The 27,676-nt window shown below is 42.3% G+C and overlaps 1 protein-coding gene across 1 annotated transcript; it reads right to left on the bottom strand.

Moving 5' to 3' along the window:
* Positions 1–2,396: 2,396 nt before the first annotated feature.
* On the bottom strand, positions 2,397–26,789 carry LOC132864400 (tripartite motif-containing protein 16-like). The gene is made up of 6 exons (XM_060897823.1): positions 26,147–26,789; positions 16,487–16,582; positions 12,609–12,842; positions 12,261–12,420; positions 10,811–10,870; positions 2,397–2,935 (listed from the first exon to the last, which is right to left on the bottom strand). Exons 1-6 carry the CDS (start codon positions 26,744–26,746, stop codon positions 2,400–2,402), a joined length of 1,686 nt encoding a protein of 561 aa, XP_060753806.1. The 5' UTR covers positions 26,747–26,789; the 3' UTR covers positions 2,397–2,399.
* Between the last annotated feature and the right edge of the window lie 887 nt (positions 26,790–27,676).

Genomic DNA, 27,676 nt, shown 5'->3' with positions numbered 1-27,676 from the left:
GTGCATGCTAAGCGTGCTAACGAGTAGTATAATGCAGTTTCAGCCTCGTTTTACAGGTAAAGAGTTCAGGTTTGTCCAAAAGTCAGGGTTGCAGCTCATTAATACACTATTTCAGATGTATAGTGAAAAAATCGACATTCTCACCTTAGCAGACCTTTCGCTTTGCTCCTTCAGTACTGAAGAGCTACACTCAGCCTTGCGCCCAAATGACGTCACACATTGCCCTTCCAACAGGCAACATGGCAGCCTCCTGGTGGCATTAGAGCAGCGATACAAAAATGCTCACAACTTTCTTATAAATGGTCAAACATGCCTGAAACTTTTCTTACAGGCTCTCAATATTACAAGCTACCAACTCATGCATGTATTTACTTTACATTTTCTATTCCTTTCAGTGAGCAATGAACACATCTCTCTCTCTGGAACAGGATTCTGAAGTGATTAATTGATCTGACCATCCATCCATTCTCTGTAGCCGCTTATCCTGTGCAGGGTCGTGGGTAAGCTGGATCCTATCCCAGCTGACTATGGGTGAGAGGCGGGGTTCACCCTGGACAAGTCACCAGATCATCACAGGGCGACACACAGAGACACACAACCGTTCACACTCACATTCACACCTCCAGTCAATTTAGAGCCACCAGTTAACCTAACCTGCATGTCTTTGGACTGTGGGATTGATCTGACCGAACACTGCTATTCCTTTACACTTTTCCCCCATGTGTACTTTTCTTTTGTCATTTATTTTATTTGTTGTCACATATGACTGGACAATTAAAAACATCTTTTATATTGAATTTGTTGTAATGTTTGCACATAGTTTACTTACATTCTGTTTAAATTTCTGATCCCATTCTGAAACCATAATAATCTAATAAACTACAAAATGGTCAAGCAGTAAAAAATAAAAAGATCAGAAAAATGCCCAAGGATAAAATGAAACAGCAGAAGGGGAAGTGTGTGTGTGAACTACATTCTAAAAATAAAATCTATAAATACCTGAACAGTTACAGAAGACTTATAAGAAGAATTAATGTTCTAGTCATCCAAACAAAGTTCATAATGAAATCACTTCATCCTTTTCCACCTTGTTGTTTAATTCACCTCTTCAGGTTTCGACTAGGCGTGGGCCGATCTTAAGTCTCATCATCGTATCATGACTTACACCTAATTATGGCATTCCTTTAGAACAGGACTGGATCCCAGGCGTGCTTCTCCTGATCATCAGCCCTTTTCCAGCTGTTCCATCTGAAACTGTAGTTTTATTTTGCTTTTTGTTGTTTTGTACTGTATATTTGTGTCTGAACAGAGAATCCTGACGATACTGGATCGGTGGTGTTTGTGGTTTTTCCCCGTACGCTAGCGCACATGTGGAGCTGCACATTAGTGAAGGCCTCACAGGAAACCAGTGTGTGGTGTGTGAGGCCTGAAGTGTGTGCAGTTCCCAGTGTGTAGTGATGGAGAGAGACGCGAGCGCTCCCTCTGGGATTTAAACTGATCTCTGTTTAATAAAGTTTTGTTTCGACACAGTGTTTGGATTTTGAGTTTATGAAGCATCTTTTATAAACCTGAGTTTGATTAATAGTCGTCATTTGGCCTTTAAATGGAAATAGAAAAGTCGAAACACAAAGGGAGTTTTTATGCCCTGGTAATTAAAATTAACACTCTTTTATTGTTTTAATTGATTACATCATCTATTAGTTTTAAAGTACAATAAATTAGTACAAATGAGTTTAGAACATGGGGAGAGAGACACATCACTGACATTAAATCAGGCATCTGAGAGGAAAAACAGCCCCAAATCAGAAAAAGGTGATATTGTATGTGGAAATTGAAAATAAAAATGAAAACAATGATTTGTAAATAATCTTTATATGGATAGATTCCAAAACCTGCAAAATAACTCTGTATTTATTCCATATTTTAAATATTATTTTTTTAAAGGGGTCTGAATACAGTGAGTGCAATTATTTTTTGAACAGAAAATGGCTCAAGACACAAAATTGTTAAAAGTGTTCTTACACACAGTAGGGTGTGTTTCCACCAGCAGCAGGACAGAAAGACGCAGTAGTTTGAGGAAGTTTTATTTCTGAAGAAACAGATTTTGCCAAAGAAAAAACAGAATTTGAGACATTCTAAACTTTCATATCAGTGTAATAAATCTCATAATAGTGCAGACATTTAAAATAGTCTGATTTTTTTTCTAGAAACATCTTATATTCTGCATTAAGACATTTATGGAACTTATTTTCTTATTAATCTATAAAACAGATGCACTCTGAAAATAATTCATTAGTGCCACAGTTTCTGCACACAAAAGTGTCTTTGTATTTCAGGGAGAAATTCAATCTGACACCTCAGTTATAATTTTACTAAACATTTCAACTTTTACCAACATTTCATTTTTTCATCGGATCATAAAACCTCACAGATGAGTCAGAACTCCATATCCTGACCCCAGCGTATAGAGGCTGAGTGAATGTGGTGTGGACTCTGTGGAGGAGCCTCATCGGGTCAGAGACGCTGTAGAAGGACAGAGTTCCTGCACTGTGATCCACATACACTCCTATTCTGGAGGATGATGGAACTCGGAGATCAGTCTTAATGTTGTTGTGCCAGAAACAGACAGAGGAAGGAAAACACCACAGACTCCAGGACTGACTGTTGTATCCGAACACACACTCATAACCCTGTCCTTTCCTGCTGATCTCTTTATATGAGACTGATATGAACACAGCATCACCCCTCCACTCCACCTCCCAGTAACAGCGTCCACACACACTCTCCTTACACAACACCTGCCGCCAGGAGTCAAATCTCTCTGGATGATCAGAGTATCTCTGTTCTGTCTCACTGCGTGTCACCGCTCTGTTCTTCTCAGACAGAATGAGTTCAGGATTTACTGTGTTTGGATCCAGAGTCAGATAACAGAAATCTAAAACAATAAAATATCCACAGGTTAGATGTTAATCACAGGATTTATAAGAAGTGTGTGTGAGACACCTGTCTGTCGTGAGGCTCCGAAGCGCGAATGGAGTAGAAGGGGGCGTGGCAGACAAAACCATGTGACCAATGACGAAAGAAGCCTCGGCTCTATATAAATTCTGGAGGGCTCCGAACCCATTCCCCTCTGTTTTAACAGTATTTATTGGTCACATTTTAGACACAAAAAGATTCAATTAGCAAAATTGTGACCAATAAATACTGTTAAAACATGTGAGAATGAAGCTTTTTCTTTTTAAGCCCACGCACTGTTCAGCAAATGGAGCAACTTTTAATGTGGTAAACAAATGCAACTTTAATCAGAATTATGAATGATGTATGCATTGGAAAATAAAATAATTCACGCCTATGCAAGATGAGTTTTGTTAACTGCTTGTGGAGTGTGGGTTCAGTCCAGTCGTCATCTCACTGAAGCATTTGGCCAGATGGTGCATCCGGCATCCATACTGTCAGACGCTGTATTTCTTATTACATTTGTTTACCACGTTAAAAGTTACCCCATTTGCTAAACACTGTGTCGTCTTAAAAAGAAAAAGCATCAAAATTGAATCGTTTGTGTCTAAAATGACAGTGAATTATGTGATGAATAAATACTGTTAAGACATGACTGTGAGAATGAAGTGAAAATGGCAAATAACATGAGAAAATAATCCTGTTTCAACAGCTGTCCTAAATAGAAAGGAAGTATTGTACAGCCTTTTGTGTTATTATTATTATCTCTCATGGCGGCACGGTGGTGTAGTGGTTAGCGCTGTTGCCTCACAGCAAGAAGGTCCGGGTTCGAGCCCCGTGGCCGGCGAGGGCCTTTCTGTGCGGAGTTTGCATGTTCTCCCCGTGTCTGCGTGGGTTTCCTCCGGGTGCTCCGGTTTCCCCCACAGTCCAAAGACATGCAGGTTAGGTTAACTGGTGACTCTAAATTGACCGTAGGTGTGAATGTGAGTGTGAATGGTTGTCTGTGTCTATGTGTCAGCCCTGTGATGACCTGGCGACTTGTCCAGGGTGTACCCCGCCTTTTGCCCATAGTCAGCTGGGATAGGCTCCAGCTTGCCCAAGACCCTGTAGAACAGGATAAAGCGGCTACAGATAATGAGATGAGATGAGACGGCGGTTTAACACACAAACCAAATCCACGCGATGTGAGTGGTAAGATGGCGTCCAGATGGCTTCACTCGTCCCTACAGAGGGGAATGGGTTCGGAGCCCTCCAGGTTTTATATAGAGCTCAGTGGTTGTGATTCACGAAAAGATTCATGACTCGGAGTCTCATTCAACAGAGTTCACTAGCGACACCTACTGTTCAGAGAAATGTACAGCATGTTTTAATTCCTACATCACAACAGTGTTCTGACACTTTACATTATTATTCACACAGTTTTCCATTTTAAAATAACTTATAAACATTAGTTTTTTATATACCTTTGTTATTCAGTACTCTTATTTTCTCTCTCTCACACAGTCTCTGGATGAATTTATGCTCAGTATAATTGTGTCTGCACAGGAAAAGGTTTAGATAAACATGAAGAGGATAACGTGTGTGTGTGCGTGTTGGACTCAGAGTCCTTCTGTAGCCATAGTAACATTTCAGAGAACCTTTATTGATTTTTATTGAGGAACAGGATTTCTCCTCACTGTGTTTGGATCGAGGCGGTTCCTTTAATGACCTTCTGAATAAGTGTTGTACTTTTGTTTATCATGTCTGGAATTCTGAGATTGATCGTGTCATCGCCATAATTCTCAGTAGTAACGATGTCAGCTCATGAGCTTATAAAATCCCAGCTTAAAATGTAGATACCATGTCTATAAAATCAACCTTCAAGTTTAGATTTGTGACTTCTGAAGACCATTCAAATTTAAAAGATGGTGCTGATGTGTTAATAAATTGTGGTGAGGAATGTAGATCAGTTTTCCAAGTCCAGTGCATTTGTTGTTAAATATGAAGCCCTTTTTTATTACATAAAAATAAGATTAAGCTCCAACTTGACGCATCGAGGATAATGTACATTTAATCCACGCATGTCACGACAGTCGAGGCGACAGAAAGAAAAAAAAATCAAATGTTTATGCATTAATAACCAAGTTAATGAACAAAATCTTGCTTTTGGTGGTCCGTCTTCACCCACTGCACCTCATCCCCTTTAGATTCTGCAGTTGCTGCCCCCCATCGTGAAAAACAGGCCCTGGGGTCGCTTCACATTCCTGATGGAACCACTCCAAACAGCTTTCACATTCAGCCATTTTTTTTCTTTTCCTCCCTTTTCCCTCAGCATTCTGTACACACAAAATACTTCAATCTTTAGTGTTGTATCATGGCGTCTTTTTCTGTTTTGACCTTAACTTTGTCAGTATAATTGTGCGTGAATCAAGCTGACGTTGTTCCTGCTTAGAATTATTATGAGATTAATTATGATGATTAGAATTATCACCAAACCTAAATGATTTCAATCCTGACGTGAATACTCGTCATATTAATTCTAGGTACTATTCCCCACACGAATTTGATTCTTCTCAAGAACTTCGTAATTATTCCCCACCCAAACGAAGGTTAGAGAAGGATATAGAAACAGGTTCTGTCGATCCATCCATCCATCCATCCATCTGGTCACGTTTTCGTTTCTGGGCCATATCTTTAAAACTACTGAAGATATCTTCATGAACCTTTGTATACATTTCAACCAACATGTGAAATGGTGCCTTTTGCTATTTTCGATTTTTGGAAAAAAGTATTTTTCAAATTTTTACATAGTAATAGATTTTGACTTTGAGCAATGTTCGTTTCTGGAGCATATATCCAAAACTATTCATGATATGGATTTGAAACTTGGTATACATGTTAACAAGGTGATGTAGATGTGCCTTTTCATATGAAGAAATTTGAGAAATTTTAATTTTTCATGTTTCCATGGAAACAACTTCAGACTTGGTCTCTAGGGTAGGTTTGGTTTTCAGAGCAGAACCTGAAAACTATGAGTGGTTTGGTCTTGAAAGTTGGTATATGTGTTGAAGTAATGTGTATGTGTCTTTTCATAGCTACTAAGAAATGTGAAATTTTAATTTTGAGCTCACCTGGACCAAAGGTCCGGTGGGTTTATGTCATGGGCTGCTGAGGTCAGTGTAAAGAGGTACGGTTGGTTTCCTGCAGCAGAACTTCAAAAACATGACAATATCTTGAAACTTGGTATATAGTTGGTATGTAGGGCGGGGGATATAGATGACTATCTTCTTGTTTATCTGACAAGTTGTTCTCTTTCCTTCACTATATTATCAGGAGCCTCTCAGCTAAATTTGATGAATTTCAAGACATAATCAGTATTTAAGATCATCTATTGAAGATCTGTTGCCATTCAGAAACCTGGCATTCAACTCAAAGATAGTTTTGTCAATTTTTACTTACCTGAATTTAATTACATTTCCCCACACTCCAAATTGGACTCTTCATAAATTCCTGAAGGTATAATCTAAGAGATGACCTTAATACTTCTGATCGAGACGAATCAGTTTCTGTTGAGCTCCATAATGAAGGCAGTAAGAACATAGTTTGTGGTGTGAGATACAGACACCGAAACAGTTCTTTTCAGCCATTTCTGGATAAGCTTTCAATAATAATTGATAAAATCCATGAGGAGTCAAAGCTTTGTATTTTTGTGAGCAACCTAAACTTAAATATGATGAATTCAGACACTCAGATACCTACAGGTGAATTTATCAATACTTTATCTTCCTATTCTTTTCAACCATGTTTATTGACTATATATATTTTAATTCACTTAAATATCCTGTGCAGGGTCACAGGCAAGCTGGAGCCTATCCCGGCTGACCCTGCACAGGATAAGCGGTTAAGGATAATGGATGGTCGGATGACTTAAATATGCTACATATAATGGGAATATTTTATAATGACCTAACTAACCATTTTCCCAACTTTTTGTCTATTGACTCAATTCACCCTCCCCATTGAATAAGCAAGTTTAGAGAAGAGAGTTCCTACGGCAGGTGGCACAGTGGTTAGCACCATCACCTCACAGCAAGAAGGTTCTGGGTTCAAGCCCAGTGGCCAATGGGCGCCTTTCTGTGTGGAGTTTGCATGTTCTCCCTGTGTCTGTGTGAGTTTCCTTCACCGTCCAAAGACCTGAAGGTTAGGCTAATTGTTGGTTCTAAATTGACTGTAGGTGAGAATGTGAGTGTGAATGGTTGTTTGTCTCTATGTGTCAGCCCTGCGATGACCTGGTGATTTGTCCAGGGTGTACCCCGCCTCTCGCCCATAGTCAGCTGGGATAGGCTCCAGCTTGCCTGCGACCCTGCACAGGATAAGCGGTTATGGATATGGATGGATTTCATATGGTTCAATGAAGATGCATTTATTTATGGTTTTCAACAAATTGACTGCTCTAGCCAGTCCGATGGTGAGCCTGATATTCCTGACATTCTCCAGCTTTCTTGAAAACTCTGATGAAATTATTACCGCTCATGTTCCTCTGAAAAACCATGTCAAGGAAGGAAATCAAACTCAAATCTGAACCTTGGATTTCCCCTCAGTCTTAGAACAATGAATTATTAAATCAAATTGTATAGAAAAATCGATCAAGACGAGAAATCAGTGCCTGTATGCTCAGTACAAAGTGTAGAGAAATAAGCTAAACCATTTGACTCCTATAGGTAAAAGGATCTAGCAAATGAGTTCAATGTTTGTATGTAGTGGATGTTCATTATGTCTAACTATTACAGATATTTTAAGTTCGTTTCTTAGACAAGGATTTTTTTTTTTTAAGCTTGTTACCTCGTTAACAGTTTCGGCAAGAATCTCCTGCCTTCTTCAGAACCAGTCACCAGATGTCGAGTGGTGATGTGCCTTATCAGCTGATGTTGCGTTACGGAGGCGTGAACGTCCCGCCCAAATTTCCAAATTTCGGAAAGGGAAATTACAGACACAAATAAAAGAAAAAAAACAAACAAGAAAAAACACCGAAAAAACAAACCGGGTCTTTGTCACACTACCATAAATAAAAGGGAGTCACAGAACGCATCCAACGATCCATGAGGAAATACCACATCAACACCCCGGTCAAACCATACAAGAACCTCCGACAGCTGCTAGGTCACCCCAAAGACAAAATACAACTGGACAATAAATGCAACGTCATCTATGAAATCCCTTGCCGTTCATGTAATAAAGTCTATATTGGTGAAACGGGCAGATGTTTCCATACTCGAAGGAAAGAACACCACATAGAGTGTGAAAAAGAAACAACAAAAAGACTCACAAGATCCGAAAAAGAAAAAGCAAACCAAAAAAACCTAAAATCAGCCATTTCAGACCACTGCAAACGACAAAATCATATAATGAATTGGGAAGAGGCCAGAGTCATTCACGCTGAAGAAAATAGATTCCAGCGTTGGATTTTAGAGGCAGTGGAGATGCGTAAGCGGGCGCAGAGGACGATGAACCGGGATGAGGGAGCGTACGCGCTGTCGCACACCTGGAGCGCCGTCCTGGAGGAGCGACCTGACAGCAGGAGGCGTGAACTACCTGTCAAATTGGGCGGGACGTTCACGCCTCCGTAACGCAACATCAGCTGATAAGGCACGTCACCACTCGACATCTGGTGACTGGTTCTGAAGAAGGCGGGAGATTCTCGCCGAAACTGTTAACGAGGTAACAAGCTTAAAAAAAAAAAATCCTTGTCTAGGAAACGAACTTAAAATATATGAGTTCAATGTTTATTTTGCAGACATTGGTAAAAGTATCAGCCAAGCAATACCAAAGGTCAACAAAATATTTTCAGATTTTCTTGCTTCTCTGACAAGCGACAGCTTTCTTCTTAGTCCTACATGGACACAAGAAATTCAAGACATTTTTCTCCGGCTCAAGTCTGGAGAGGCTTGTGGCCCCTTTAGTATTTCTGTAGCCCTGGTTCAAGATATTAAACTCAATCTCAAAGCCTGTGGGAGATCCTATATCACTTCTCCTTTACTTCTGGTACTGTTCCTGATTCTTTTAAACTTGCTCGTGTCAGACCCGTGTTTAAAGCAGGAGCTCAACTGTTAACTTCTAATCATAAAAATTGACAAAAGAGAAATTGGTCTATCAAAAATATTAGAAAAAACTCATGTAAAATAGGCTGAATACATATCGAGAGAAGTTTGATTTAATATATTCTGGTCAGTTTGGTTTCCGTGACAACAGATCTACAGAACATGCACTTTTACTAAATCACTGATAAAATCCAAAGAGCAATTGAAGATGGCAAATTTTCCTGTGGTATCATTCTTTGTCTGAGTAAAGCCGTTGATGGCATAGATCATGATATTTTGTAAGAAAAATTATATTCTTATGGCATCCGTGGGATTGTCCATGATTGGTTTGCCTCATATCTATCAAATAGACGTCAGTTTGTTTCAATCGTTAATATTTCATCCAGCTCTTTACCAATTTCATGTGGAGTACCACAGGGTTCACATCATGGCCCCCTTCGAATGTATTTCTCTTATACATAAATGATTTTATGAGCTGCTCCAATATATTTGATTTTCATCTTTTTGCAGGTGACTCAAATTTATTCCTGGCAGATTCATCTTTAGATTCTCTAGAAGCCAGGGTAAATTCTGAATTGGTCAATATTTGGGAGCTTGGTTGCAAATTTGAATTTCCCTCCGGGGATTAATAAAGTAATTCTGATATCATCGCGTGGCTTTGTGCAAATAAATTCTCTCTGAATGTCGACAAAACAAATTTTGTTCTTTTTTAATCCACCCCAAAAGAAATTGAGCAGAACCATTTCCTGAAAATTAATAATAAGCCGATTAAACAGAAGAACCACATCAGGTATCTTGGAGTAGTTTTCGACTCTCACCTCATCAGGAGGAAACACATCCACCAGTAGAGCAAGAAAATCTCCAGAGGCTTTGGAATTATTGCTGAGCTTCATCACTATGTTTCTCAACGTATTCTAACTCAGCTGTACTACTCTCTTATTTATTCTTTTTTAATATATGGTGTTACAGTTTGGGGTAAAACTTATGAGGCTACCCTTCGACCGATAACTGGACTCCAGAAGAAAGCTGTCAGAATTATTAATTTAGCTTCTTTTAATGAACACACACCTCCTATTTTTAAAAAGCTGGAGATGATGAAATTCTCTGATTTTATAGATTACTTAAACAGGATTTTTATGTTTAAATTTCATTCTAGTTTATTTGGTGCCTGCCTTTGATAACTTTTTGACACTTTTAGCATCAAGGCACAAGTATAAAACTTGACTGGCTTCGAGATCTTCATTTTGTGTTCCTTCAGCCAGAACTAACGATGGCAAGTTTAATATTCGCTTCAAAGCTGCTGCTCTCTGGAACAGTATTGATGAATCTTTCCAGAGTCTTAGCTTCAGCAATTTCAAGCGTTCTATCAAAAGTACGATTATCGCTTCAGATCAGCATTCCTTTCTCTTTTCCTCACACTGTCATTTCATTCTTTCCCTCTTTTTATTGTATTTGTTGAAATATTGTATTTTATCATTGTGCCTCTGTGCGACTAGCTTTCTTCTTTATAACAGTAATCCATTATTTTTTCTGCCGAGTGAGATTAGATTACTAGTTATTTCTAGGCAGAATTTTATCCTTCGTATGTATTAGATTTGTGTGTGTGATATAAATAAACTATTATTGATACACATTCTATGTCTTGTAAGTCAAAAGAAAGACCATCATGTGGGAGGTCCTCCTCTGAGTTGGAGAGAGAGAGTGTGTGTGTGTGTGTGTGTGTGTGTGTGTGTGTGTGTGTGTGTGTGTGTGTGTGTGTGTGTGTGTGTTACACCTACACTGCAGGAAATCTTCTCTGCTCTTTGGTTTTGAGGGTAAAATCATGTGAGCTGCTGCAGCTGTAGAGACACAGAGACAAAATGGAGACTGAAAAATGACACGAAAACAGTTTAAAGCATGAAAATGAAAAATTAGATTCCTCACTGCTCTCAGTCAGACACGATTTAGAGATCGGCCAAAATGTCATCACACTGTGCAGCATTTGAATGTAAGAATCATGAGAAGCAAAAAACTTTTCCCAGCTGAAGCTCTGACAATGTGTGTGTTTTTACTTTCTGATGGATTTTATGGAGGAATTAAGGCCTCGGTTCTGATCTAATGTTCATCATATTTGTTACGTGTAAAGTTCAGTAAGATTAGTTTGTGGATTTGTGATTAAGGTCCTGTTTATCTGGGAAATTTATTTGTAATTTGCACATGTAATTTCTGAGGCGGGCAGCACAGTGGCGTAGTGGTTAGCGCTGTCGCCTCACAGCGAGAAGGTCCGGGTTTGAGCCCCGTGGCCGGCGAGGGCCTTTCTGTGCGGAGTTTGCATGTTCTCCCAGTGTCCACGTGGGTTTCCTCCGGGTGCTCTGGTTTCCCCCACAGTCCAAAGACATGCAGGTTAGGTTAACTGGTGACTCTAAATTGACCGTAGGTGTGAATGTGAGTGTGAATGGTTGTCTGTGTCTATGTGTCAGCCCTGTGATGACCTGGCGACTTGTCCAGGGTGTACCCCGCCTTTCGCCCGTAGTCAGCTGGGATAGGCTCCAGCTTGCCTGCGACCCTGTAGAACAGGATAAAGCGGCTAGAGATAATGAGATGAGATGAATTTCTGAGGCTAAGGGCCTCTGCATGCTCTTGCGACAAGGCTTTCGCAGATAGCTTTTCGCAGACAGTTGTAATTTATCGTTGAGCGGGGAGCAATAGGCGTGTGCGATGTTATTCACCACCACAATGCAAGGGGGCGCGAAGTCGCGAAATCGCTAGGAGTAGTTGGTGGGTGTGGTTAGTGGAGTGTTTATCCTCCGGTTACTGATAATGACTAGAACTGGAGTCGTATAGATGTACGTACTTCCTCACTTCCTCGATCAACCGCTCTTCGTGCTGCTCCATCTTCGCTCGTGTTTTTAAAAATGGCGGTCGTAAAAACAAAACAAACCGGGAAAGTAGGGAAGCGGAAGTGCGTGTACAGCGGATGTAGAGTGGACCAATCAGAGCCCTCGTCTGCGAGGCTGTCTGCGGTGGTCACAATTTTTGGGAGGTGCGCACAGAGTGTCTGCGAAGGGGGGGGGGGGGGGGGGGGCTTCGCAGACGCCATCTGCGAGGACTGGGTTGTCAGCATAAATTGGCCTTAATACTAATGCTTTGTGATTTGATGCAGTTTTGTTCCTGCTTACGTTTTATTTCCGTTACATTAATTTTATGGCTCTCTTTACTGTGATACAGAACAAATGTTTGTTTGTTTACCTTGTGGATGGATTACATTGAATTCCTCCTCACAGATTTCCTTGACTCGTTTTTTCAGATCTGAGAGAGATTTCCTCACTCCATCAAATGAGAGATGTTGATTGACAGTGAAGCTGGGTGAGTCGTCACATCCAGGAGAAACACAGAGAGACGGGAAACTCTACAGAGAGGAAACACAGAATAGAGAAGGAGAAAAGTGTAGGAGAGGAACGAATGAATCTCAGACTGAATCAGACCAAAGACACACTTGGGTTCTCAGACAGGAACATTTATTGTTGCTGTCATGAGCTTTTAGGAGGAAACTTTGTGAGGAACAGCGCCCTCTGTAGATCAGACAGTGAGTGTTACCTGGAGGAAGTGGATGTGATCGTGTGTGAGTGAAAGCTGCTCCAGCTCAGTGACTCTCCTCTGAAGATCAGCAATCTCCTGCTCCAGTTGCTTCAGGAGTCGTTCAGCTCGACTCAGTTCAGCTTTCTCCTGAGCTCTGATCAGCTCCGTCACCACCGAGCGCTTTTTCTCCATGGAGCTGATCATCTCAGTAAAGATCCTCTCACTGTCATCTACTGCTGCCTGTGAACGCTTCTGTTAGTACACACACACACACACGCAATGGAGGTCTAATCGGATACTCTGTAAAAATAAACTCTCTCTCGAGATATTTGAGTTGTTTTTGTTAAACCCCGGGTTTTCATTCCTTGTTTTTTTAGTTCACTATTTTAAGGAGATACGCAGAACCTTTATTTTTAAATACATTTCTGAGTGGATAATATCTCCATCCTTGACTCTTGTATGCTGCATAAATAGGAATCAAAAAATATTTTTTTGAGAGTTAAACTCGACCGCAAATTTGGCATTGGAGCTGCCCCGCTGAGCCAGCCAGCCCTGAGCGCGTGATGTCACTGCGGGAACCGGTTTTAAGGCCGAGGCCTTTGACAGCTATAGACCAAAGTCATATAAATAAAAATGTATGGTGAAAGTAAGAAATACCGTTACCGACTTGCTCAACTAAGACTGATTTGACTTCATTGATTGTGGGTTGACTCATTAAAACAGGATAGGTGTTATAACTTATGCAACATACATGTACATGCATCTATTCATTCTCATCTCATTATCTCTAGCGGCTTTATCCTGTTCTACAGGGTCGCGGGCAAGCTGGAGCCTATCCCAGCTGACTACGGGCAAAAGGCGGGGTACACCCTGGACAAGTCGCCAGGTCATCACAGGGCTGACACATAGACACAGACAACCATTCACACTCACATTCACACCTACGGTCAATTTAGAGTCACCAGTTAACCTAACCTGCATGTCTTTGGACTGTGGGGGAAACCGGAGCACCCAGAGGAAACCCACACGGACATGGGGAGAACATGCAAACTCCGCACAGAAAGGCCCTCGCCGGCCACGGGGCTCAAACCCGGACCTTCTTGCTGTGAGGCGACAGCGCTAACCACTACACCACCGTGCCGCCCACATGCATCTACAGTGGTGCTTGAAAGTTTGTGAACCCTTTAGAATTTTCTATATTTCTGCATAAATATGGCCTAAAACATCATCAGATTTTCACGCAAGTCCTAAAAGTAGATAAAGGGAACCCAGTTAAACCAATGAGACAAAAATATTACACTTGGTCATTTATTTATTCAGGAAAATGATCCAATATTACATATCTGTGAGTGGCAAAAGTATGTGAACCTTTGCTTTCAGTATCTGGTGTGATCCCCTTGTGCAGCAATAACTGCAACTAAACATTTGCGGTAACTGTTGATCAGTCCTGCACACCGGCTTGGAGGAATTTTAGCCCATTCCTCCATACAGAACAGCTTCATCTTTGGGATGTTGGTGGGTTTCCTCACATGAACTGCTCGCTTCAGGTCCTTCCACAACATTTTGATGGGATTAAGGTCAGGACTTTGACTTGGCCATTCCAAAACATTAACTTTATTCTTCTTTAACCATTCTTTAGTAGAACGACTTGTGTGCTTAGGGTCGTTGTCTTGCTGCATGACCCACCTTCTCTTGAGATTCAGTTCATGGACAGATGTCCTGACATTTTCCTTTAGAATTCACTGGTATAATTCAGAATTCATTGTTCCATCAATGATGGCAACCTGTCCTGGCCCAGATGCAGCAAAACAGGCCCAAACCATGATACTACCACCACCATGTTTCACAGATGGGATAAGGTTCTTATGCTGGAATGCAGTGTTTTCCTTTCTCCAAACATAATGCTTCTCATTTAAACCAAAAAGTTCTATTTTGGTCTCATCCATCCACCAACATTTCCAATAGCCTTCTGGCTTGTCCACGTGATCTTTAGTAAACTGCAGATGTGCAGCAATGTTCTTTTTGGAGAGCAGTGGCTTTCTCCTTGCAAGCCTGCCATGCACACCATTGTTGTTCAGTGTTCTCCTGATGGTGGACTCATGAACATTAACATTAGCCAATGTGAGAGAGGCCTTCGGCTGCTTAGAAGTTATCCTGGGGTCCTTTGTGACCTCGTCGACCATTACACGCCTTGCTCTTGGAGTGATCTTTGTTGGTCGACCACTCCTGGGGAGGGTAACAATAGTCTTGAATTTCCTCCATTTGTACACAATCTGTCTGGCTGTGGATTGGTGGAGTCCAAACTCTTCAGGCTGGAAAAGGTTACAAAACCATCTCTAATGAGCATCAACAACGCTTTTTCTGAGGTCCTCAGAAATCTCCTTTGTTCGTGCCATGATACACTTCCACAAACATGTGTTGTGAAGATCAGACTTTGATAGATCCCTGTTCTTTAAATAAAACAGGGTGCCCACTCACACCTGATTGTCATCCCACTGATTGAAAACACCTGACTCTGATTTCACCTTCAAATTAACTGCTAATCCTAGAGGTTCACATACTTTTGCCACTCACTTTTTTTTTTGCCATTTGTTTAACTGGGTTCTCTTTATCTACTTTTAGGACTTGTGGGAAAATCTGATGATGTTTTAGGTCATATTTATGCAGAAATATAGAAAATTCTAAAGGGTTCACAAAGTTTCAAGCACCACAGTATTTTCACTGATAAAACGTAAAAGGCTCATTAAATAATCAGATGAACTGAGAATCACATTCTGAAGGAAATTAAATAAATCTTAGACCGGTAACTTAAATACACAATACAAGTTACATGTATTAATCTAAATGCAGGTAAACGTGTTGTTTTTGTTGTTTTGTATCCAAATGAGAGTCGGAGCTTGCCCGTCTGTGTTCTCGCTTCTTGAAGGCCGATCTTGTGGCCGATTGTTTTGAAACAATCTAACGTTCAGTTGTTCATTCAGTTCTCCATTCATTCGCTTCTTCCACGTAAGGGCGAGATGGCAACAATATCCAGTTTAGAAATCAGACGGCTGCTCCATTCATTCTCCATTTTCTCCATACTGAGTACTCCACCATTACTGCTCGGCTCAGGCAATTACTAAAACCTGGGACGGGACATCGCCGGTTTTAGAAACAACCACAGGGAGGTCACTGCCTGAGCGATAATATGTCACGTCCCGTTCCATCCTGGGTTTTACCAACAACCCTCGGCTCAAACTGTGGGAGAGCTGGTGCCACTGAACTTGCTTTCCTTTTTAAAAAAAAATTATTTATATTTTTTTATTTTTCCTTTTCTCATAGTTTTATTTAATTGTTGATACTGCACCCTCTTTCAAAACGGGCTTATAGCCAACGCTCCTCAACAGATCAGAGGTTTTGTATGAGTCTTCAGTAAAATGTGCAGAGCAGAGGAGAGACCACTTCGTAGGCGCCCAATGTGCCTGTGAACTTCTCGCAAAATGCATCCAAATCTTTGCAGTTTGAACATTCTTGGGCCATGAATGCAACATAAATCCACCTTCTGTCATGTTGCTGCACCAGCCAGCAACACATCTACATGGCATGGCAATAAATTAGCTCAAAACGGAAGCTGGAAGTTGCAGTTAGCTCTGTGTTTTAGTATAGCAGAAATGGCGATGGGACCGATAGCCTTCCTGCTGTGACGTTACAGACGTCAAAGTCATTCACTCAGGCCGCTACCTATATGAATAATTTTATTTATAAATATTACGATATTAGATTTATTGTTAACGCTTAAAACTATTCCTGTGCCATTCTTGGGGTCTCAAGGCATTTATGAACAAAAAATGAGGACATGGTTCTGCGTATCTCCTTTAAGCAGGTTAATTGAAACACAGCTACTCTTCACTCCTCACCTTAATAGTGTCCACAGTCTGTTTCAGCTCCTGCACCTCCTTCTGCTTCTCCTGGATCCTCTGCTGAGATTTCATCTGCTCCTCCTTTAGCTCATTCTGAGAACAAATAAAATACATTTTAAATACATTTCATCATCTTCTACACAATTATAACCAAAAAGAAAAAAAAAAAAAAAAAACCTAAAAAAAAAAAGTCAATAAAAACATTTCAGTGAAAACTAGAAATATTGCCTCTAGAACTAACTAAAATTAAAAGACACCCAAAATGAAGTGACTTCTATCTTCATATGTTTGCACCACTTATGATATTATAAGTTTAGTTTTCTGTGAAAATGTCAACTGATTGTTATTTCAATGTTATTTGTGTGACAGAAACAACAAGGTAGTTCAGCAATATTCTCTGGAGTGAAACTGTTCAAAAGGCAGCTGTGACTTTCAATGGGATTCACAGACAGACTGATCTGAGAAAAAACGCGATGAGTGCTTCCGGGAATGCGAAAGAGCCGCCAGATTCATTGCAACTGGCGTTTGGTGGACTGGGGTGCGATCATGGATTGAAAGGAGTTCTAGATGAGTGTGAAACTAATGATTTGGAGGAGTTTTCAGAAGAGAATGACAGTGAGAGTACTATAAAAGTGAAGGTGAAGATAAGTCAGGTAAATGGAATTACCACCAATTAGATGCTTTAAATGTCAGCGATATGGACACATTTCTTCTGTGTGCAAGTCAAAACCTAGGTGTGCTAGATGTGGAGGCGAACATGAATATGGTAAATGTGAGGAAGGAACAAAAATCAAGTGCTGTAACTGTGGAGGTGAACACAGTGCGGCCTATAAAGGGTGCGAGATGTATAAAAGAGCAATTCAAGTGCAAAGTGTAAAGGTGAAAGAGAGCGTTACTTATGCCGAAGCTATTAAAAAGGTTGACAAAGAAAACCAAGCAAAATCAAGGGTTAAAGGAAGTATGACTCCTGTAGTTTTACCCCCGAGTCAAACTCAAACGACTCTGAAATGCTGTAAAGTAACTGAAGAGACTTTAATTGTGGAGAAGAAAAAATTCATTGCTTTTATGGTGGAAGTGGTTAATTGCTCAGCCCAAGTAGCAAGTAGAATTGATAGAATTAAAATAATTAAAAAAAGCAGTGGAAAATTATCTAGAGATTCATAAATTGTCAGTTGATTCCATTCACAATATGGTATTAGGGGTATCTGATAGTCAAGCACCATGTGGCAGTTAATAATGACTTTATCTATTCTACAGTGGAATGCCAGGAGCTTAATTGCTAATGGTCAGGAACTAAAACACTTTATTGAGGAACAAGTTGTTAAACCAAACATTATCTGTATACAGGAAACCTGGTTAAAACCATCACTTGATTTAATAATATATGGATACCTAGCAGTGCGTAAAGACAGGGATACTGCAGGAGGTGGAGTGGCCACATTTATTCAGCAGGGGATTAATTACAGAGCTTTAAATATAGATAAAGAGGTTGAAGCAGTTCTGGTTGAGATTTGGGTCGGAAAAACTAAGATTAAAATGATCAACTTTTATAACCCTGGTAAAAGAATCTTGAGAGAGATGCTAGATGGTATGTCTCATCTCATCTCATTATCTCTAGCCGCTTTATCCTGTTCTACAGGGTCGCAGGCAAGCTGGAGCCTATCCCAGCTGACTACGGGCGAAAGGCGGGGTACACCCTGGACAAGTCGCCACGTCATCACAGGGCTGACACAGACACAGACAACCATTCACACTCACATTCACACCTACGGTCAATTTAGAGTCACCAGTTAACCTAACCTGCATGTCTTTGGACTGTGGGGGAAACCGGAGCACCCGGAGGAAACCCACGCGGACACGGGGAGAACATGCAAACTCCGCACAGAAAGGCCCTCGCCAGCCACGGGGCTCGAACCCGGACGTTCTTGCTGTGAGGCAACAGCGCTAACCACTACACCACCATGCTACCCTGAGTTAAACTCAGTCATTACAAATATATTATGAGTCAGCAGAAGAGGTTCTTGGCAAATCTTCTGGGATGAGGAAAAAGAGAATGGTACCTTGGTGGTCAGATGATTGTAAGGAAGCAATTAAAGCTAGAAATAAAGCTTTCAAAATTGTTCAATCAAACCATTCCTATACCAATTTAATGGAATAAAAAAAAAAAAAAATCACATTCAAAAGGTTAAAAGAATTATAAGAGAAGCTAAAAGGAAATATTGGCGTGATTTCTGTTCTAAAATAGGGCAGAAGTCAAAGGGGATGATATTTGGAGCGTGATTAAAAAGATGGGAGGCATTAGAAGGGAGTTTTCCTTACCTGTGATTAAAAACAATGATGTGGAGGCAGTAACTCATCAAGAGAAAGCAGAGATGCTTGCGAAAAGTTTTGTTAAGGTTCATAGTTCACAGAACTTAACTGATGATGAATTGTTTTGGAGAGTTAAAGTAATAGATGAGAATAAAGGATGACTGGAAAAGCAGGTAATAAGTGAGAGTGTACTTGATAAGGCCTCGTCTCGTCTCGTCTTCTTCCGCTTATCCAGGACCGGGTCGCGGAGGCAGCAGTCTAAGCATGGAAGCCCAAACTTCCCTTTCCCCAGACACCTCGGCCAGCTCCTCGGGAAGAACACCGAGGCGTTCCCAGGCCAGCCGAGAGACATAGTCCCTCCAGCGTGTCCTGGGTCTTCCCCGGGGCCTCCTCCCGGGGGGACATGCCTGGAACACCTCCCCAGGGAGGCGTCCAGGAGGCATCCGAAAAAGATGCCCGAGCCACCTCAGCTGGTTCCTCTCGATGTGGAGGAGCAGCGGCTCTACTCCGAGCTCCTCCCGAGTGACTGTGCTTCTCACCCTATCTCTAAGGGAGCGCCCAGCCACCCTGCGAAGGAAACTCATTTCAGCCGCTTGTATCCGCGATCTTGTTCTGTCATTACCCAAAGCTCATGACCATAGGTGAGAGTCGGAACGTAGATCGACCGGTAAATTGAGAGCTTCGCCTTTTGGCTCAGCTCCTTCTTCACCACGACGGACCGGTAAAGCGACCGCATCACTGCGGAGGCTGCACCGATCCGCCTGTCGATCTCACGCTCCATCCTTCCCTCACTCGTGAACAAGATCCCGAGATACTTAAACTCCTCCACTTGAGGCAGGACTTCTCCACCAACCTGGAGAGGGCAAGCCACCCTTTTCCGGTCGAGAACCATGGCCTCGGACTTGGAGGTGCTGATTCTCATCCCAGCCACTTCACACTCGACTGCAAACCGCCCCAGTGCATGCTGAAGGTCCTGGTTTGAAGAAGCCAACAGGACAACATCATCCGCAAAAAGCAGAGATGAAATCCTGTGGTTCCCAAACAGGATTCCTTCCGGCCCCTGGCTGCGCCTAGAAATTCTGTCCATAAAAATTATGAACAGAACCGGTGACAAAGGGCAGCCCTGACGGAGTCCAACATGCACCGGGAACAGGTCTGACTTACTGCCGGCAATGCGAACCAGACTCCTGCTCCGTTCGTACAAGGACCGGACAGCCCTTAGCAAAGAGCCCCGAACCCCATACTCCCGAAGCACCCCCCACAGAATACCACGGAGGACACGGTCGAATGCCTTCTCCAGATCCACAAAGCACATGTGGACTGGTTGGGCAAACTCCCATGAACCCTCGAGCACCCTATGAAGGGTATAGAGCTGGTCCAGTGTTCCGCGACCAGGACGAAAACCGCATTGTTCCTCCTGGATCCGAGGTTCGACTATTGGTCGAATTCTCCTCTCCAGTACCCTGGAGTAAACTTTCCCTGGGAGGCTGAGAAGTGTGATTCCCCTATAATTGGAGCACACTCTCCGGTCCCCTTTCTTAAAAAGAGGGACCACCACCCCAGTCTGCCACTCCAGAGGCACTGTCCCCGACCGCCACGCGATGTTGCAGAGGCGTGTCAACCAAGACAGCCCCACAACATCCAGAGACTTGAGATACTCAGGGCGGATCTCATCCACCCCCGGTGCCTTGCCACCGAGGAGCTTGCAAACCACCTCAGTGACTTCGGCTTGGGTAATGGACGAGTCCACCTCTGAGTCATCAGCCTCAGTCTCCTCAGTGGAAGACATGACGGTGGGATTGAGGAGATCCTCAAAGTATTCCTTCCACCGCCCGACAATGTCCCCAGTCGAGGTCAACAGCTCCCCACCCGCACTGTAAACAGTGTTGGCAGAGTACTGCTTCCCCCTCCTGAGGCGCCGGACGGTTTGCCAGAATTTCTTCGAGGCCGACCGATAGTCCTTCTCCATGGCCTCCCCGAACTCCTCCCAGTTCCGAGTTTTTGCCTCTGCAACTGCCCGAGCTGCAGCACGCCTGGCCTGCCAATACCCGTCGGCTGCCTCAGGAGTCCCAGAGGTCAACATGGCCCGATAGGACTCCTTCTTCAGCTTGACGGCATCCCTTACTTCCGGTGTCCACCACCGGGTTCGGGGATTGCCGCCACGACAGGCACCGGAGACCTTGTGGCCACAGCTCCGAACAGCTGCGTCCACAATGGAGGTAGAGAACATGGTCCACTCAGACTCAATGTCCCCCGCCTCCCTCGGAAGCTGGGAAAAGCTCTCCCGGAGGTGGGAGTTAAAGACCTCCCCAACAGAGTGCTCGGCCAGACGTTCCCAGCAGACCCTCACCATACGTTTGGGCCTGCCAGGTCTGTCCAGCTTCCTCCTCCGCCAGCGGATCCAACTCACCACCAGGTGGTGATCAGTTGACAACTCAGCCCTTCTCTTCACCCGAGTGTCCAAGACATAGGGTCGGAGATCAGATGACACGACTACAAAGTCGATCATCGACCTCCGACCTAAGGTGTCCTGGTGCCACGTGCACTTATGGACACCCCTATGCTCGAACATGGTGTTCGTTATGGACAAACTGTGACTAGCACAGAAGTCCAATAACAAAACACCACTCGGGTTCAGATCGGGGAGGCCGTTCCTCCCAACCACGCCCCTCCAGGTGTCACTGTCGTCGCCCACGTGAGCATTGAAGTCCCCCAGTAGCACAATGGAGTCCCCAGTCTGAGCACCCCTCAGTACCTCTCCCAGGGACTCCAAGAAGGCCGGATACTCTATACTGCTATTTGGCCCATAGGCACAAACAACAGCAAGAGCCCTCTCCCCAATCCGAAGGCGCAGAGAGGCGACCCTCTCATTCACTGGGGTAAACTCCAACACATGGCGGCTGAGCTGGGGAGCTATAAGGAAGCCCACACCAGCCCGCCGCCGCTCACCACGGGCGACTCCAGAGAAGTGGAAAGTCCAGCCCCTCTCGAGGAGCTGGGTTCCAGAGCCCAAGCTGTGCGTGGACGTGAGCCCGACTATCTCTAGCCGGTACCTCTCAACCTCCCGCACAAGCTCAGGCTCCTTCCCCCCCAGCGAAGTGACATTCCATGTCCCAACAGCCAGCCGCTGTGTCCGGGGATCAGGTCGTCGAGGCCCCTGCCTTCGACTGCCACCCAATCCACACTGCACCAAACCCCTACTGCTACCTCTGTGGGTGGTGAACCCACAGGAGGTCGGGCCCACGTCACCTCTTCGGGCTGAGCCCGGCCGGGCCCCATGGGCAAAGGCCCGGCCACCAAGCGCTCGCATACGAGCCCCAACCCCGGGCCTGGCTCCAGGGTGGGGCCCCGGCTGCGTCCTACCGGGCGACGTCACGGTCCTGGATTTTTTCTCCATAGGGGTTTTTTGGTGAACTGCTCTTGGTCTGGCCTGTCACCTAGGACCTGTCTGCCTTGGGAAACCCTAACAGGGGCATAATGCCCCCGACAACATAGCTCCTAGGATCATTCAAGCACACAAACCCCTCCACCACAATAAGGTGGCAGTTCTAGGAGGGGTACTTGATAAGGATTTTACATTATTTGAGCTTAGGAGAGCGTTAAATGGGGTTAGGAACACTTCACCAGGGAAAGATGGTATATGTTATAAAATGATGAATGAAGTCAATGACATGGCTAAATATGTAATTTTAAGTTTTTTTTAATAAGATTTGGGAGCAAGGTAGATTGCCTTTGTGTTGGAAACATTCTGTAGTGGTTCCGATTGGGAAAACCAGGGAAGGATAAAACTGAAGTTAAAAGTTATGGGCCAATAGCATTAACATCTAATTTATGTAAGATTATGGAAAGAATGATCACTAGAAGGCTAGTGTATGAAACTGAAAAAAAAAAAAGAGGTCTTGTCTCCCCACACCAGAGCGGGTTCCGTAGTGGACGTACAGTACTACAATGGACCCTATTGTATGTTTAGAAAATGAAATAAGGAAAGCACAAGTCAATAACGAATCAGTTTTAGCAACATTCTTTGATCTAGAGAAAGCGCATGATATGCTATGGACGGAGGGGTTGTTAATTAAGCTGAATAGGATGGGTATTGGTGGTAAGATGTTTAACTGGATTAGAGACTTCCTAAAGGACAGAACAATAGAAGTATGAGTTGGGGTTAACTTCTCTAACATCGATTCAATAGAAAATGGAACATCTCAAGGTAGTGTATGCAGTCCAGTACTGTTCAACATTATCAATGATGTTTTTAATAAAATGGATGACATTAGAATCAATAGAGCATTATATGCTGATGATGGAGCTTTGTGGATAAAAGGACGAAATATTGATATTAGAACTAAAATGCAATTAGCTATCAACAAGGTAGAAAAATGGGCACGTGAGTGGGGTTTTCATTTGTCTGTAGAAAAGACTCAATTTATTTGTTTTTCAAAGAAAAGAGTAAGTCCCACACTAGAGCTTAAGTTGTATAACCAGTCCTTTGAGCAAGTTAATATTGTTAGGTACTTGGGAGTTTGGTTTGATGTCAAGTTAACATTGAAGGAACATATTCAGAAAATAATTGAGAAATGCAAAAAGGGCATTCATGTTTTGAAATGTTTATCAGGGTACAACTGGGGAGCCTCAGGGATGTCCCTTAAAAGAATTTATATTGCACTGATGAGATCAGTTTCAGATTATGGCTGTATTGTGTATCTTTCAGCATCTAAGACATTGCTTAATGAACTCAATAGAATGCAGGCTGAAAGTCTCAGGACATGTTGTGGTGCATTTAGAACTTCTTCCATACCAGTGTTGCAAGTAGAATCAGGAGAAATGCCCTTCAGCCTCAGACATCTTAAGTTGAGTATGGCTTACTGGATTAATTTAAATGGACATGAGGCATCACACCCTACTAAAAAAGTTCTCAGTGAGTGTTGGGAGTATGGTAGATCCCAGATTTGTAGCTTTGGATGGGGTGGTAACAAATTAGCAAATCAATTGGGAATAGATGATATCATTTGTAGTAAGACTGTGCCCCTGGTAACAACTCCACCTTGGTTGTTTTGCTCCCCTACGGTGATCATGGAAACCAAAGAGATAGCTAAGTCTGGAGGAGTGGATCAGAACGTAGAGCAATATTTAGGAAGTAGGTATTATAATACAACACCGGTTTACCTGTATACAGATGCATCTAAAGATTCAGAGGGTAAAACAGGTATTGCAGTTTATATCCCTGATTACAAAATCTCTATTAAAAAGAGAACATCAGATCATCTGTCTATATTTGCAGCTGAAATGACAGCCATTATTATTGCATTACAGTGGATAGAAGAAACTAGGCCCCCTAAAGCAGTTATTTGTTCTGATTCTGTGTCATCTCTCACATCCGTTCAAAGTGGAGAATCGTCATGCCGACAGGACTTATTGTATGAAATTGATATCTTATTTTCAATCAGTCAACAGGGAATATCAATCCAGTTTGTATGGGTTCCAGCCCATAAAGGTGTTGGTGGCAATGAGGAAGCAGACAAGCTGGCAAAAGAGGCAACCAAAGAAGAGGAGGTTCAGTTAAGTATTCCACTCAGTAGATCAGAAGTTAAAGTCCATATTCTGGACCAATTTAGGTTTTTTTTTAATATAAAAGTATGTCCCTTTACACACTCATCCAGAAGGGTAATTTTGCACAAGGCCATCTGTCTACAGCAGAAAAAAATAAAATAACCAAACGCGTCTGGAAAAATCCCAAGGGAGTCTGGAGCCAGAATCGTGACGTCACCTGCGGAAGCACTGGCAGGCTGCGAGAGCTTGCACGGTTTCAGTGCACAGCCTGTGTAGACCAAGTGCTCCCATTTCTCTCTCACTGTCTGGTCTTTTGGAAAACGAGGAGTACTAATCCCATCAAGATTGGTGTTGCTATACCCTCCTACGATACATCTATGAACCATTTTAATAGCTACGCGATAACGTTGAAGAAATTTGCAGAAAACCACCAGATCGTCTTCTCAGAAACAAACCAGCGCTGATGTAGGATTCAGAGGGAGGCGTCCCGCAGATGACGTCATGAAAATCAATGTTTCCCGGGAAATTCAAATGCCAAGTTTTTTCAGAGGCGGACCAATTCGCCTCAAACGGCTTGATTTCAACTGAATTTTTCTGGTATTGCACAAGGTAAAAAAAAAATGCAGAATGTTACAGATATTTGACCAAAGTTTAATATAAAATAGGAGAATTACATTGATCTTGCTCCTGAATTTACCTGTGATATGCACTTTAAGGTACTCATTAAACAAAGTTAACATATGGCAAGCTGAATGGGATAAGGAGAAGAAAGGTAGACACTTGTATAATATACAAAAAGATATCTCAAGTAGCAAACCGAGTTACCCGAACAGACAGGAGGAGGTTTGGTTTACAAGACTGAGAATAGGCCATACTGGATTAAATAACAGCTTATACGTTGCAAACAAACATCCATCTGGAAAATGTGAACTTTGTGGAGTGAGAGAGGATGTAGATCATGTTCTTTTAAGGTGCTTAAAATTCTACAGACAAAGAGAAAAACTGAAGAGGGAAGTGAACGCAGTCAAGAAAGCCTTTTCTTTAGACACCTTATTAGGTGAGCCGAGATCAGAAAACATCACTTGTGCTATGATAACATTTATCAAAGAAACAAAATTAGCAAATAGGATTTGTTTTGTGTTTTTCCTTTTTATTCAATTTTTCTTTGAAATGACATCCATTTGATTGCACGTCAGTCCAGTAGATGGCGGTAATACACTCTGCTTGTAAACTGCCAAAAAACCTGACAGAAGAAGAAGACTGATCTGAGAGCAGTGCCCGTCATCACTGTTCCCTTTTATTTCTCAGTGAGTTTAGAGGGGGGAGACATGCACAGTGCACATCTGGATTCATGGGAGTTATTTATTTGTTCAGCAGTAAAATCCAGAGTCATAGTCAGGTTTACTTCTTTAAGGTGCTGTGTGTACATTCAAAACCACACCCAGTTCCACCAGAAGAGAACCACACCCAATTCCCACATTCAGAAAGATAAAGATTTTTTTTTTAACCTGTAGATCATTACATGTTATGAAATATGATCTCCAGTTACAGAGCTTTAACACAGTCACGTGAGCACTTTAGCTGTAAAATGCTGGAAGAAGGGTGTTGGGTGTTTAAAGTAGACTGACTGGTCTGATCTCTTTAACATTTCTTTACATATTACTGTTTGACTGGAAATAAAAATTTACTTCACCGAGAATGACAGTCAGAGAACCAATTAAATCCACTGAATAGAAATTAGATTAGAAATAGAATTTGTATAAAATGACTTGGAAAAGAAGAATGATGTCCAGTTCTTACCTGTTTTTCATTTCTTTCTGTTTTAGTTGAAACTGTATCATGACCTTTATGTTCATCCATCGTACACAAATAACAGATGAAGCTTTGGTCAGTACGACAGAAGATCTCAATCAGTTTGTCATGTTCAGAGCAGATCTTCTCTTGGAGCTCTGCACAGGCTTCAACTAACTTGTGCTTCTTATAGGCAGGAGACTGATAGTGAGGTTTAAGATGATCTTCACAATAGGAGGCCAGACACACCAGACAGGAGTTAGTGGCTTTGCGTTTTCTCCCAGTGCAGCAATTACACTCCACATCTCCAGGTCCAGCGTAACAGTGAGCAGGAGAAGCAGCTTGGTGTTCAGTCTTCTTCAGTTTCTCCACCACTTCAGCCAGCATGTTGTTCCTGCACAGAACAGGCCTTGGGGTGAAAGTCACTCTGCACTGGGGGCAGCTGTAGACGCCCTTCACATCCTCCTGATCCCAGCAGCCATTAATACACACCTTACAGTAACTGTGTCCACAGGGAATAGTCACAGGATCCTTCAGGAGATCCAGACACACTGGACAGCTGAACTGATCCACAGAAAAATGATCTACTGAAATACCAGCCTCTGCCATTTTCCTGTACTGAGAGAGAGAAAGACTCTGAACTCTCTGCTGAGTTTCGTTTTCTCTGAAATGAACTTCCTGGTTGTGTGTGTTCTGTGGCAGAGAGAGTGAGCGTGGCTTTAAAGAGAGGGCTCCTTTTTTGTAATGTGTAAGTAGGGGCCTGGCTATGTTAGCAAATTGCCATTCAGTGTGAAGGGATTTGAAACAGTGTGTGTGTGTGTGTGTGTGTGTGTGTGTGTGTGTGAGTGTATTTCCTACAGGGCGTATAGACTTGAAAAATTTCACCAGTGATAGTTCAAGTGAACAATGACCACATCTCTCTCTCTCATGAACAGGATTCTGAAGTGATTAATTGATCTGACCATCCATCCATCCATCCATCCATCCATCCGTCCATCCATTCTCTGTAATTGTAATTAAAAAATCTTTAATATTGAATTTGTTGTAATATTTGCACATAGTTTACTTACATTCTGTTTAAATTTCTGATCCCATTCTGAAACCATAATAATCTAATAAACTACAAAATGGTCAAGCAGTAAAAATAAAATGATAAAAAAAATGCCCAGGGATAAAATGAAAAAGCAGAAAGGGAAAAGTGTGTGTGTGTGTGTGTGTGTGTGTAAGTACATTCTAAAAATAAATCTATACACTGTGTGCACAATTATTAGGCAAGTGAGTACTCTGACCCTACCATTATTTCTATGCATGTTTTCCAACCGCAAGCTAGATACACTTGAATGCTAATTGGATTTAAGCATTTTCAGTTGGTATTTATTTGTGTAATGAGGGAGGGTGTGACCTCAAGTCATTAATACCCTATATTAAGGTGTGCATAATTATTAGGCAGCTTCTTTATCTCAGGCAAAATGGGCCAAAAAAGAGATTTAACAGACACTGAAAAGACAAAAATTGTAAAATGCCTATCAGAGGGATGCA

This window comes from Neoarius graeffei, chromosome 17 (assembly GCF_027579695.1).
Source record: "Neoarius graeffei isolate fNeoGra1 chromosome 17, fNeoGra1.pri, whole genome shotgun sequence".
NCBI classification, from domain to species: domain Eukaryota; kingdom Metazoa; phylum Chordata; class Actinopteri; order Siluriformes; family Ariidae; genus Neoarius; species Neoarius graeffei.
This window is presented reverse-complemented; position numbering and strand designations above follow the sequence as displayed.

Coding starts and splice junctions, on each gene's coding strand:
- LOC132864400 (XM_060897823.1), bottom strand. CDS start 26,746: ATGGCAGAGGCTGGTATTTCAGTAGATCATTTTTCTGTGGATCAGTTC. Junction 12,421..12,608: donor ATCACATCCACTTCCTCCAG/GTAACACTCACT, acceptor TCCTCTCTGTAG/AGTTTCCCGTCTCTCTGTGT. Junction 2,936..10,810: donor CAGAGAAGATTTCCTGCAGT/GTAGGTGTAACA, acceptor TTATTGTTTTAG/ATTTCTGTTATCTGACTCTG.